General features: G+C 51.4%; 1 protein-coding gene across 2 annotated transcripts; it reads right to left on the bottom strand.

Annotated features, from left to right (window-relative positions):
* Positions 1-586: 586 nt before the first annotated feature.
* TOR1B (torsin family 1 member B) lies at positions 587-6,368 on the bottom strand. Of its 2 annotated transcripts, XM_039861741.1 has the most exons (5): positions 6,116-6,368; positions 5,198-5,463; positions 3,599-3,774; positions 3,009-3,136; positions 587-2,293 (listed from the first exon to the last, which is right to left on the bottom strand). In XM_039861741.1, the coding sequence occupies exons 1-5, from the start codon at positions 6,312-6,314 to the stop codon at positions 2,052-2,054; spliced, it is 1,011 nt and encodes a 336-aa protein (XP_039717675.1). In that variant the 5' UTR covers positions 6,315-6,368; the 3' UTR covers positions 587-2,051. The 2 variants fall into 2 exon arrangements, 1 of the variants encoding a protein (XP_039717675.1); XR_005652553.1 differs by lacking the exon at positions 3,599-3,774 and having other exon boundaries at positions 6,116-6,361.
* Between the last annotated feature and the right edge of the window lie 6,954 nt (positions 6,369-13,322).

Genomic DNA, 13,322 nt, shown 5'->3' with positions numbered 1-13,322 from the left:
GACCCAGAAAGTCAGCCTCCTGGGACCTGAGCACCTTCAACTGAGAAATGGGGGGAGTGGGTGGGATGGTGGCAAAGAGGGTTTGAACTTTGCAGAAAGTCAGCTAGCCCATCGGTCCTGGGAGACCTGGTGTCAACAATTCACTAATGGAGATAAGCCAGGTGAAGTGTGCTCACGCTGAGATCTGGTTGACAAGTAGGATTTCGACTGCATTCCCCGGGTGGACAGATGAGCTTGGCCTCAGCTCAGGTTCAGAATGCCAGCAGTCACATTTACCCCATGCTTCAGTTACGTGAACGTTAGGAGAATATGTTTGTTAGAAGTCCAGCTCTTTCCGATGTTATTTTCATCCATGAAAACAGGATGGGAGTATAGCCCATCATGTAATCCAATTTAATCGTGTATTTGTTTGGGAATAACAGCCTGTAAGGTAAATATTGATTGTGTAATGGAAAGACTGTCACCCAGCAGCATGTTCGGGGCACAGTAAGGCCAATGACACCTGAGTCTTTGAAGAGTCTTTATTCCAAGCTCAAACTTGTCAGTTACCAAATAGATAAACTCGGAAAAAAAACTGCAAATGACCTCACATGGTAACATTTAGGCTTTATTATTTTATATTCACCAGGTCGATTCAAGCTTCTGTTTACGTCTTATGTGCGGTGGGGGAGGCTGGGCTATGGTCGGCCATGGTTTCGCAAGTTACAAATCAGTAGCAGCGGTCCAAAGGTGGCCGACACGAGTTGAGTACATTGCATTACTGTAAACAGACAAAATTTTGTCTCCTCCTGACCAAACACCCGAAAGGTTATAAATGAACTTAGCTCCAATTTGAGCATTTGTACTAAAAATTTTAAGTCTCAGCGTGGCATTTTTAAAAGACTAAGAGTGATCCTCTGGAAGGCCTCCCCGTGTCATAAAAATACTCAGCCCCATCTATATAAAAAGACTGCGTGTTGCTCTCATTGTGTCCACAGATGCACCGCAACTACGGGACAGACGAGTCACACTGCCGTAGAGTCACAGTGACCAGGGCAGTCCAGCCTGGCTGCCAGAGGGTGTCATTATCAGATGACACCTAGGACCAGCCACAACTTTGGACTGACCCTGTCTGACCATATATTACCATGTATTTAAGAATAAAAATTTATACCATTTATTTTAAGAGTATCTGATAAAATAGGCAATTAAATTATTCTATTTTATGTCCTTCCCATGTTTTAACACAAGCAACGGCCTATGTTTCCCTAAGATTCGGAAGTAAAAACATTATAAAAAATATACATGTCCTCGAAACGCCTAGCATTCCCCGTATAGGATACTGTCACTCTGGCAATGCAGAACCTGCGCACTGACCGCCCAGTCTGGGCACGTGTCGTCCACGGAGGTGAACGTGTTCTACGGGCGAGAGCACAGTGAAGGGACCCCGCGAGCAGCCAGGGCAGTGGCCACACCAGGAGGCCCCGTCTGTCCTGGTCAGTGCGGAGGCCGAGGATGGCGCCCCCACCCCACACGCAGCCCCTGCTCAGCGTGCAGGCCCACGTCCTCCCACAGGACACCGCGCCTGAGGGTGCCGCCGATTTTAACTGAAGACTCTTCAAGTCGGGGAACGGTCTCTGCGTAAAGACAAAGAACCGGAGCAGGTGTCGTCGGCAGTTGGCGCCAAAGCTCCCAGACTGCAGCCAGCTCCGGAACTTCGGTGACGGTGACGACGGCGGATTGTGGGGCGGGTGCCGTGGGTTCGGAAACAGTCCTGGCCTCACACAGCTGTTTTCAAGGCACTTCCGTCAAGGTCAGTGAGGGTGGGCACGGATTTTCAAAGTTCCTCTTCAACTGCAATTAACGACTGGATTTAACGTTATGTTGCAAAATGATAAGTGTACTTGACAGGTTAGTGGCTTTTTAAAATATCAACTCTTAGAAACTTCCAGATCCCAAAAGTCCATAGGTGCAAATGTGCAAACCTCGATGAGGTCTTCGGAGTGCTTCCGGAAGGCAAGGCGCTGGCTTGCTGAGCTCCTGGCTGCTTCTTACCCTGCCTGGATGAGAGGTCAGTGAAAATCTAGCCTTGACTGCACCGTCTTGCAGCCCTTGTCTGAGTAGATTTTCTCGTCTTTGGGGAAAAACGTCATTTCCTCTGCCACTCTGGTGACAATGTCTTCATCGACGGCAGAACCGCGGGCCTTCATCTCTGCCCGCACGCACATCTTCACGTGTGCGTACTCCAGGGGCAGGAAGGGAATAAAGTAATCAATCAGGTTTTTGTCTATCAGTCCGCTGTGCCACAGGCCACCTGCAAAACAAGACACAGCTGAGTTTTCCACCCATCGCTGTCACCGGTCACCTGGCCAAGCTCAATGCTCTTACGGGCCCGTTTTGATCCCGACCCAAAGTACGCTCTTCATGTCTTTAACCCCTGAGATCCCCTTTTTGTCAAGGGTTCAACAAGTCTGCTGTGAGGATAGGCTGCCAGCCGCTGCTAACTAACTTCTAGACTGTCGACGTAAGAAACGTCCAAACCTACAGAGAATTTTTATAAAAATTTATTTGAGCCTGGAAGCAAGATCCCAACAGACTGAGAAAAATGCTCCCTAGGATAAAAGTCTGCAGTTTCTCATATGCGTCTGGAATTAAGAAGGGAACATAAGACGACATGGAGGCGGGAGAAAGCGAGGCGGGGACTGGATGACAGGACGGTCAGCACCAATCTGTGCTCCTGTGAGGCTTATACCCCCTTCACGGGGTGTTACTTTTGTAAGGCAAAGGTACGCCTTTCGTTAAAGAAGTTACATGCCTGGAGCGTGGCCACCCACCATGACCCACCCAGTTAGGAACTTATGACCCAATCACACTGTAAGGTTACTTTCCACGGAACGCTTAAGAAATGCCCTAAGAAAATGTCCCTATTTCAGCAAAGGCATGTGGGGTCTGTGGCTTTGTGAAAGGCTTAAAGAAAGAAGGTGACTCTACTGGCAGGGCTAAGGGGTTCGTCACCCTTGAGGACTCACTGTGTTTATTATTGAAGACTCCGACAGACAGGATGTGTTCTAGGTCCTTCAGCTGAATGTCTTCCCTCTTTCTTCCCGCCCGCCAAAACTCCAGGGCCGTCTTAGTGATGAGGTCCCCACCGGCGTTGCTGAGTTTGTCCAAGACACAAACGTTAAAACCACATATTAAGACCTCTGTGTCTAACCAGGAAACGTACCTGCTCTGACGTTTATTCTTAACCAAGGAATGTTTACCAGGTGCTACTAGACAAAGAAAAAATAGTGTCTTCCCTCAAGGAGTTTAAAATCTGCTTTTTCAGAACGTGCTACGTAATGCTGTGACTTTTGATAACCCTCGGAAACGACGTGTGCAGGTAATGAAACTGCCTGTTATCAGCAATTCTATCTTTAATTCATTTTCTCCTGCCCACTCTCTGTCATGCTGATAACTAACAACCCAAAAGTCAAAGAAATCAAGAAGTCACTCATGCTAGGCTGGCACTTTTGTCCCTGGGAAAGAGAATGCTGGTGGTCACAGGACCTCATTCTTGCTCTGGGAGAATGAAGGGCAAGTGTGTCCCCGAGAAAGTGTACCCCCACGTCCCATTAACCTGAGGAAGATGAAGATGGCCTTCCGGTAAGACACACCATCGATCTGCTCATAGTAGTCCAGAAATGGCTTGATTGCGTCAATGACGCCAGGGTGCAATTTATCCATCTCATCAAATATGAACATGGAACTCGCACAGGCACTCACGTTACCCCGAATCCACCTCCGTAACTGGTCCTACACCAACCATAAAAGAAGAAATAGGATGCACAGGCTCAAAGGGTGTGCCACGGGGAGCAGAAGCACCACCCCGTTCCTTGGGCTCTAAAAAACTAGAAAGCAGAGCTCTCAGAGTTTAACAGAGAACTCTCAGAAACCATACCCTAACCCCATTCACTGGCTAACGGCCTGTCCAAAACTTGCTCTGTAAAAAGCAGAAACTAGCAGAGAGATAGGTGCTGAAATGCAAAGTTTGTTTCTAACTGAAATGACACATTAAATGGGACTTTTGAAAGGAATAAGAGGTACAAGGTAGATGAATAATGATCTCAAACGACTGTTAACCGCCCATAATTTTCATTGCACTGTGGACTGAAATCTCAATTTGACCAGGCATATTGAGGAATTATGAACCAGTTAAGACTTGCACGGTGCCCAAGACCGTCTTTTACTGGTGCCACACACAGAGGAGCTGACCTGGATGACATTTCACAAAAAGCATTTGTTCCCATGCTTTCTTAAAACAAACAAAAAGACATCCAAGCAACAAGCCCTAACTTCAAAATGTGAAAGGCTCCAGAGGCTAGATTACTATATTCCTAGAGATTTATGAAAAAATTTGAAAACCAAGAAAATTATTCTTTTTGGCAATCTTCCTTTAGTTTGCGTGGCAAATATCCACTTTCATTTCCTTCTTCAGTTCAGTTTCTATTTCTTATTTCAAGTCTCCACCTACCAGGAGGACTATTAACCTCTAGAGGACGACATTCACTTAAATGAGAACCCTACTGGACAACTTAATATAAATGAAACGTGAAAAGAATATCTCAAAAGGAGACATGGTCGTAAGGTTCAGTTCTCTGAGGCTTTCGTTTGAAGAAAAAAGCAAAGCCGAGGATTTGAAGGATGGGAGGAGCAAAGGGGATCAGAGCGATCGAGGAGGAAAAACTCCTCTATGTCACTAAGACGCATAGGCGAAGCTGGCGCTGCATCACAGTGGGAGCCTTAAATGAAGCTGGTGTCCAAGCAGACCAAGCAGACTGTGTGAGCCTGCTCCACTTAACCGAGGGCTGTGATGGGAACGCTGAATGCATCATCCATGGCAGAAAGTGGCTGCCCTGTGACCTGGAAGTCAGGAGTTTTGGGTTAAAAGTTTCTGATTTGCCATCAGGTCACTAAGACCAGCAAGAGCCAGCCACCTCGCCTCTCTCGGCTCTTTTAAAAGAAATAACGTCACCTACACCACTATTATTTTGGAATCAAGTGAGGAAAAAGTTGGAGAACTCTGCAAATGGCAAAAGGTTTGGGGGTAAGTGTGCCTTAACTCAGCAGGGCCTGGGGCTACTTCAGTACAAAGAAAAGCAGCAGAGGCCAGAGTTAGCAAGCAGGTCGCCCAGATCAGTCTGAGTGGCTGCTGGACTGGATAACGGGGTTCCCTTGCCTGGTACAGTTTTACGTGCTGCTCGTGAGGGAAGTGCAGAGTCGATACAAACAGGTGGACGAAGTTACTCTTCAGGCCTTTTGAGTGAAGATTTTCAGCCACAATTTGGCTCACAAAATTCTTGCCAGTGCCAGCCCAGCCGTGTAAGGAAAGAGTCAGTGGTTTCTTGGAATTTTTGTTGTTCCTGAAGCCAGTCAGTGCCTTGACAATCACCTCTGTGGCCAGATGCTGCCCAAACAGCTTCTCCTCCAATTCCAGCTTAAGGGCTGCAAAAAGCCAGCCCCAGAACAGAGAGAAAAATACACATTAAACATGCCCCGGCAAAGCAGCTCTTTTCCCAGCTGGCCAAAGAGACACAGAGATGCAAGCAACCAGACCCCAGGGCTGGCACTGAGGTTACAGAGCCACGGGTTACAGAGTCACACGATGCCACTTCCGAGAAAATGCACTACACAGGTGTCCTCCTTAACACGCAAGTGTCTGATGAGGAAACTAAATGTGTCTGTTCATCCCAGGCCTAGTCCCCTCTCGTCTGAGCTGCATGCTATTTCCCCGGCCACCCGCTGCTGGCTCGTAAGAAAACCGAGAGCCAAACGTGGGGAGTTCTGGGCACACGCGGCATGTCTGACACAACTACTCAAAAGGGCCGGCGTGGCGCGGAAGGGCTGGCCACGCTTTCGGTTTCTTCGTACTGTGACCCTAAGGGAGTCCGAACACTCGGAAAGGGACGTGGGCGGGGCCCCGCGACCTGGAGCACCAGTCTCGGAAGGCGCCGGCTTCCAGGGCGGGAGTCCCAACCGAGGGCCCACGCGTCCCTCACTGACCCCACCCCACCCCCACCCTCAGATGAGCGCCGCGGGAGCCGGTGGATTGCCCGCTGTCCTGCCCCTCGCGCCCCTCCGGGCCGCCCCGCCGTACCCGACGCGTTGAGCGGCTGCTCCTTGGGGCAGCACTCTACCAAGCGGCAGTACAGGTCGGTGTAGGACAGGTAGCTGGTGAGGGCCGTCGTGGCCCCGATGGCGATGCCCACGGTGATGGGATCGAGCGCCGCCACCGCCTGGGCCGCCAGCAGCAGCCACAGCGCCGCGCCGCCCGCGAGCCGCCCGGCCCGCGGCATCGTCCCGCTCACAGTCCCGCCGCCGCCGATGCGCCGAGCGCCGGGCGGCCGACTGGCGGGCGGGACTTCCGGCCGCCTCGCTTCCGGCCCGCGGCCCCGCCCACTCCGCGACGGCGCAGGCGTCCTCGTGAGTGGCAGGAGACGTGGCCAAGGGACTCCGCGGCCGTTGAAGCCCGCGCGTAGCCTTGTCGGTTTGGTTTTCCTAGGAGCTTCTCCGAGATCCCACACCTGGCTTGGTCATCCCCGCCCCTCCCTTCCCTGAAGCTGTCGTCCCCGCACCCGCCTGCCTTCCCGCAGCGCTTGTTGGGCGCTCTGGGTGCCCTGCCCCAGGCCCGGCACCGGGGATACACCAAGACAGGCGTGCCCAGGGGTGCACAGAGCCAGGAGCCCGTCTTCCATTCAGCACGGGGCAGGCCCCTTGCTGGGTGCCGGGAAGACCGCAGCGGAGGCGAGGGACTTGGCCCCCCGCCCTCTCCAGCTCAAGGCTGCGGAGAAGGCAGTGAGCGGCGGCCAGTAGTGAGCGGTGGGAGAGGCGCCGGGGCTCGAGCTGGGAAGGCTTTTGTCCGAACTGAGAACCGGAGTTAGCCAGGCAAAAAGTGAGGAGTAGAACGTTCTACACATAAAACAGAATATGCAGAATGTGCCATTTGGGGGACTGAAAGTATTTCAGTGGTGGAGAGCCGGTCAGACACTGGAAGAGGAAGGCTTGCAACTGCTATAAAGAGTTTGGCTTCTGTTCTGGCGGGTAATAGGGAGCCACAGAGGGCGATGCACAGGGAGCATCGTGGTCAGATCAGAGATCACCCTGGGTTCGGCGAGGAGGCTGTAGCAGCAGTCCAGGTAATGTAGGCCCAGGCTTTGCCGAAATTGGTTCATCTGCCAATCTGTCAACATTTAATAAACACTGTTTGTCTCAGATCCGGTGCTATATGCTGGGGATACAGCAGGGACCAGAGCAGACACTGTCCTTCCCCTCACAGAGCTCTCAGTCTAGTGAGGGAGGCGAAGTGGGCAAGCAGACAACTTATGGACATGGTGGCCGTGCTGTGACATGGGACCTCAGAGGAGACACCTCACCTAATCTGTCGGTCGGGGAAGGCTCTCCTACTCCATATCTCAGTTTTGACCTGAAGAGTGAGTGACAGTTACCCCAGAGGACTGGGGTGAGCGAGGAGGAGAGGGTGAAGGCCATCAGGCTGAACACTCCAGGGAGGGGACAGTATGTGCAATGGACTGAGGCGAGAGCTGGGCACGCAGAGGACCCTACATGGTTGCTCAGGCGTCTGAGGTGTGAAGATGGGGGGACTGAGATGATGGGCAGGGGCCAAGTCCTCAGATCTTTCAAGTCATGCCAGGGAGAGAGGGCTTTCTAGAACCAGAAGGAGCCATGGAAAGGCCTTTCGGCAGTGATCGTCCAGACCACTCGGGACTTATACTGAGGTTGGAGTGGCCAAGACTATGGCGGGGAGAATGTATCCAAGGCTGAGACCCTAGAAGAGAGAAGACGGCAGCCTGAACGGGGGCAGAGGCAGTGGGAGGCAGGGCAAGGCATCTGCGAGTTATTCTGGGAGTAGAAACAGCACTCGGGGTGGGCCACTGTGGTTGGGGAGCTGGGGAGCACTCTGGAGAAGCAGCAGGAGGAGGGAAGGGGGGACGAGGACTCCGGCATCGCATCGTATTCTGCGTCATCACTAAAGTCAGAAATGCCAGTTACCGAGCTTTTGTAATTCCATAGTTAAACTTGGAATCCTACGAGCACCACATACAATCCTTAAAGACAGACAACAAACATTTCCTTTGAAACCCTAGTGGCCTGATCCGTGAGCCTCTCAGGGTTCTCGAGAGGGTCAGAAGAGGTGACAGTCCTAGCAGACGGTCTTCCTGACCTCTGTCTGCAGCAGTAAGGGCTCTGCATGCATCGGCTCATCGATACCCCCAACATCTCCAAGAAGAATAGACTGTCGTGATCCCCATTTTACAGATGGGGAAGCTGAGGTTCATGTGTCCTGAGCCACTCAGCTAGGAAGACAGGGAATGAGCCAGGTTCTGCGATTTTTATGATCTCAGCCTCCTGTTCTTGTCACACACTCTCCTGGCCCATATTACAAAATGGCCAAGGGCCGCTCCTTTATCTCTCATGGCTGGGCTCCAAGGACCAGAATGGGCTCACCCAACTGCATGCCTGAGGCAGCCTCTGTCCTCAGAACCAGCAGGAGAGCAGATGAGGTGAGACAGATAATGAAACCCAGCAGCCAGGCCAGCCACCTGCTCACACCAACCCTGGTGGAGAAAGCTTGTCAGGACTGCCCTAGGAGAGGTGCTCAGAGCCCCAACTTTTTTGGGGGAGGTGGCCCTTTTGGTGGGCCTTGTTTTGTCCTAGGTCGGTCATCTTCAACCTGGGGTACATGAGCTGTAGAGGCAGATGACGTCCCAAGGGCACGCGAGTGGATCACAGTAAGGGTTTCAATGCTGAGAACTCAACCTCCTTCTAACCTGAGCAAGATAGATCCCAGCGGCCCCAGCCTCCTACAGGGCTCTTTTCTCAGCTCCTCTTTGTCACCTCTGGCCCCCAAGGAAGAAGGAAGGTCACTCAGTAATTTCCCACCATGGCTACATGACATAAGTGGAAAAGGAAACGAGAGAGAACCCCACACGTCTCATCGAGATGCATTTTCCATAAAATCTTCATTCTTGGTTTAATAATCATTTAAAAATTTTGTCACACACCTATGTCGTGTTGATGAATTGTGTAATAATGCAATAATCCAAATGTTTTCACACTTAGAGCTCACCAGAAGGAGTTTCATATTAAATTTTAGTTGGTAGCATATTCTTATCTTTGTTGCGGAGAAGTAAGAGGATGATCAATGAAAGAAAGTGCACTTCATTGGGGTGACACCTGATGGAGAAATGCAACAGGAATAGGCATCCAAGTACAAAAAAAGAGATCGTACCTATCTGACTCGTTCGCGTGTTTCATTAATGGATGTTGGCAGGTGAATTGCCGTGGCGTTCAGATTCCATTGAGCATGCCTCGGAGAGCAGTGAAGCAGCGTTAGCATCAAATGTCCGTGCTTACAATAGACAGGAAATCGCGTCCTTTGCAACCATTTAAACTTAGGATGAAAAGTTTCAATGTCGATCTAAAAGTGTGAAGACCCTCCCCACCAAATCAGGCCCCGCTAAGTAAGCATTCGCTCTTCATCCTCTATGTCCACTCTGTGCATTTACCATCAGCCGCTGACGCCTCCCTTTTGGAAGGACTCCCGTGTTGGTCTGGTGTGCAGAGCGGATTGTAAACTGACAAGGTCCTTGTCCTTGCAATCTGGGGAAGTGCGAACTGATGGGGGGAACAATGCAGTGTAGCTCCAAGGCAGGGAGTACACTCATAGCCTCCAGCAGACAGAACTGCAAAGGATCATAGCAGGTGTAAGTTGGGTGAGGATAATCTTATCCTAGCCAGCAATTGCACGCTCCTGTGTAAAAGCAGCTCGCAAAAATAAAACCGCCATCGCTCCATCATCAGTGGACAGTGGACCTCCCGACCCCAGCTTTCTGTCTTCTTTCTTTTCTTCGTCTCCCATCGTTCCCACTCAGGTACATTCTCCAGAGCCGCGCTGGACGTGGCAGGATTTACCACTCGCTGGACGCGGCCGTCTGGAGCTCAGTCTCCCGGCTGGCTGGCCTCCTTCCTCTCCCGCAGCAGTCTCTTGTCTTCCCTGGCTCCCTCCCACAATACTTCGTTCTAGACCCTTCTCTCTGTGTCTATCATCTGTCGTGTGGATGACCACAGCAGCCCCTCAGGGGTCCCATGCATCCACTCTCATCCTCGGATCCGTTCTCCCCACGTCAGAGACACATGGCCTTTTCGCAACGAACCGTATACCATGCTGGTCCTGCCGTGAACCCGTCATAGCTTCCAAAAGCCCTCAGGCACAAGTCCACCTTCTTGACTCTGACCTCAGAGCCCCGCGTGATGCGCCCCCGCCCTCTCAGGCCTTTTCCCATCCCACGTCCTCCCTCGCAGTCAGCCCTCCAGCCTCCCCCCTCTCCTGCCTCAGTGTCTTTGCTCCTCCTCCTTTCTCTGCCTGGACTCTTGCTGTGGAGTCTCACCTGGCTAAGAGCTTTCAGGCCTCAGCTCGGAGCCCACCTCCCCACCTAAAGCAGCCCGGCTCCCACCCCCCCAGGTCACCTACCGTCACTCTGTTTGTGTCCTCGTCTATTGTCCATCTCTCCTGCGGGCCTGAGAGATTCAGGAGGAAAGGGACCTTGTCTTTTGTGTTCCGTATCTCTAAACTAGAATCGTACCCTGTATACAGTAGGCACTCAATACATGCATTTCACGTTCAAGGATAGAACACTCTTCAAGAAGGCAGGCAGGCACTCTGAGAGGGGAACTGGGCATCGTGGAAAATCTGTACCGTCTTTGCGAGTGTTCTGTAAATCTAAGACGCTTCTAAAATAAAAGGTTTTCTTTGGTTAAAAAAAAAAGCAGTTTTGTATGTGCTACTATCTGACCATCGATGATATTGTAAAACTCATAATCGCACAAGCTCCGATTCTCCTGAACTAAAATTTGTTCGTGAAAGCACGTAAGTTGCATTTGATGGGCAGAAATGCTCAAAGGGCTGAACGCAACGCATGCAAAATGGATAAATACCTATTCTACATCTATGAAAATATCTAAGGTGCCAAAACACTCTTTTACCTATCACATGTGTCTGCAACAGAAGTAGGAATATACACTGAAATTTAAGAGTGTATGAACGTTTCTATGAACCTTATACTGAGGGACGCAAGCCAGTCACAGAAAGACAAATAGCTGTACAATTCCACTTATGCGGAATCCCTAGAGGAGTCAGATGCACAGACAGGAAGTAGGATGCTGGCTGCCAGGGGTGGGGCAGGGAGGACGTGAAGTCCTGTAGTGAGAATACAGCTTCGGTTTTGCAAGATGAAAACTTTCGTAGATTGGATACACAACAATTTGTACGCACTTAGCACGACCCAACTGTACACTTAAAAATGGTTAAGATGGTACACTTTACGTTCTGTATATTTTCTCACGATTGAATTTTTTTTTTTTTAATTTTATTAAGTTCCTATGACCCAAAGCCTCTGAATATTAAAATTTGTCTTCTGGATGGAACGGTCATTACAATTATCATCGATCCACAATTTGCCCAAATAACACCAAAGTGTTTTTAAAGTGCTTGGTAAATAAGCCATCCGTCCCTCGTCTCTCCGCAGGGGCCGCGTTTGAGGGCCGCTTTGTTCCTCGTCTGGTGTCAGATGTGGCTGAGAGCTGGCCCTTTTTCTGCAAAGTGAGAGAAGAGTAGATCCAGAAAAGGAGCTCGGTGGCTTTTAGGGAAGAGGACAGTGAGGCTGACTTCCTCCACGTGACTCAAGCTGTGCACTCCTTGGAGTCTGCGGTGCTCGGGGTGGCACTTCCTGCAGAGCAAGGTGCCTGCCCTACCTACACCCTTGAACGTTATGTGGCAGGGACCGTGTTAGGTCCTGGTTGGCATTAATCATCCCCCAGAGCTGCCAGCCTCCAGCCCCCTGGTCTCCCCCAGCCGGGCCCTGAACGCGGAGTCTCCTGCGTGTCCCCCCAGTCTTCAATTCTGCCTGCCCTCCTGGGTCAGATAACCTTCAAAATCTGTAGCTCTCATGTCCTCCTAGATTGCCTGATTGTGTAAAATAGTGGACTCCACAGTTCCTCCCGGAGCTCACTCTTCTTTCCCGCTCAAACCCTCCATTTCGTCCTCCACCGGCTGTGCTGAGGCTGAATGAGGATGCGGGGGAGCCCCGGGCTGGGGGGACGCAGGGCTGCAGGGGGTCTTCCGCGGTCCGGAGTTCCCGCCCCGCCGAGTCCTCCATATGCCCTGACATCTTCCCCGCTGTCGTCCGCGTGCCCCTCTTTCTCTAGTGAGGACCTGGGAACGGGAAATTGAAGCACGATGCAGTTCAGCCTTCATAGCATTCATCTCTGGACTTATTTTCAAAGGTCTCGGCCCTCTGAGCACAGCAGCAGATTTTTCCAGACTATTCTTCACAGAAAAGCCTGGGAGTCCGAGACACACACATCTTTCAGCCACTTTCGACTTTCCAGTTTCGTCAGCATCGCAGCCCTTCCCTGGTGGTGGCCGAGGCGGGTCACCGTGGCCTCAGCCGCTCGGGGCCCTGGAGCTCATCCCCTCGGTGCACACGTGGGGAGGCCGGGTGACATTGGCTTCAGTGTTTTGTCACTGTCAGCTCCAGGACTCTCCTCTCCCAGAAGGTGGAGAGTGGGAAACGAGGCCATGGAGATGTGAAAAATGCGGAGTGACCACGCGGGCAGGGAGGTGGGGGCGGGGCGGGTGGCGGGGGCTCCGGGGCCTTACTGCTCCGCCCTCCTGGAGAGACAATCGGACCGGCCCCACCTGGGTCAGGTATGGTGACCTAGGACCAAGTGGCCTCCGGCAGCGGTGCTGTTGTGCCTGGGTAGCCCTGTAGCTTATGCCATTCTATATACTTGCTTAACACATTGTCTCCTTAAAAGTCTGGCTATTTCCTGACTTGTTATTTGATGGCCACTAGAATCCATGGAGAGTGGGAGGATGGCGGCGGGACAAGGAGCGTCCCCCTCCCCGCCCCCCGCCCCCCGCCGCCCGCCACACACACACCCAGAGTCCTCTGGGTGACTCAGACACATCTGAGCCCCAGGAGTGAACATAACTGAGCCCCGACAATTACACGCCCCCAGTACCTAATGATCCTGATACTGCTTTCTGTCTCATTCCCTCTCTTTTAAGAAAGTTTTTTTTTTCATTCTAAAACAGCTTATATACTGCAAGTTGACAAGAAAATTGTATCATTTATGCTATCATAAGAGAAATTGTATCATTTACAGTACTGTAAGAGAAATCCAGTACTCTGAGGTCTGCAAGATGTATCTAGAAATTTTACTGCTGAGACAAATGAAGACTGCTTACACGGGAGCAGTTTAGAGCCTGTGATTTCTCTCTT

This window comes from Pteropus medius, unplaced genomic scaffold (genome assembly GCF_902729225.1).
Source record: "Pteropus medius unplaced genomic scaffold, Ma_sr-lr_union100, whole genome shotgun sequence".
Taxonomy (NCBI): Eukaryota; Metazoa; Chordata; class Mammalia; order Chiroptera; family Pteropodidae; genus Pteropus; species Pteropus medius.
Note: the sequence above shows the minus strand (reverse complement) of the source record. Positions and strands in the feature narration are given on the sequence as shown.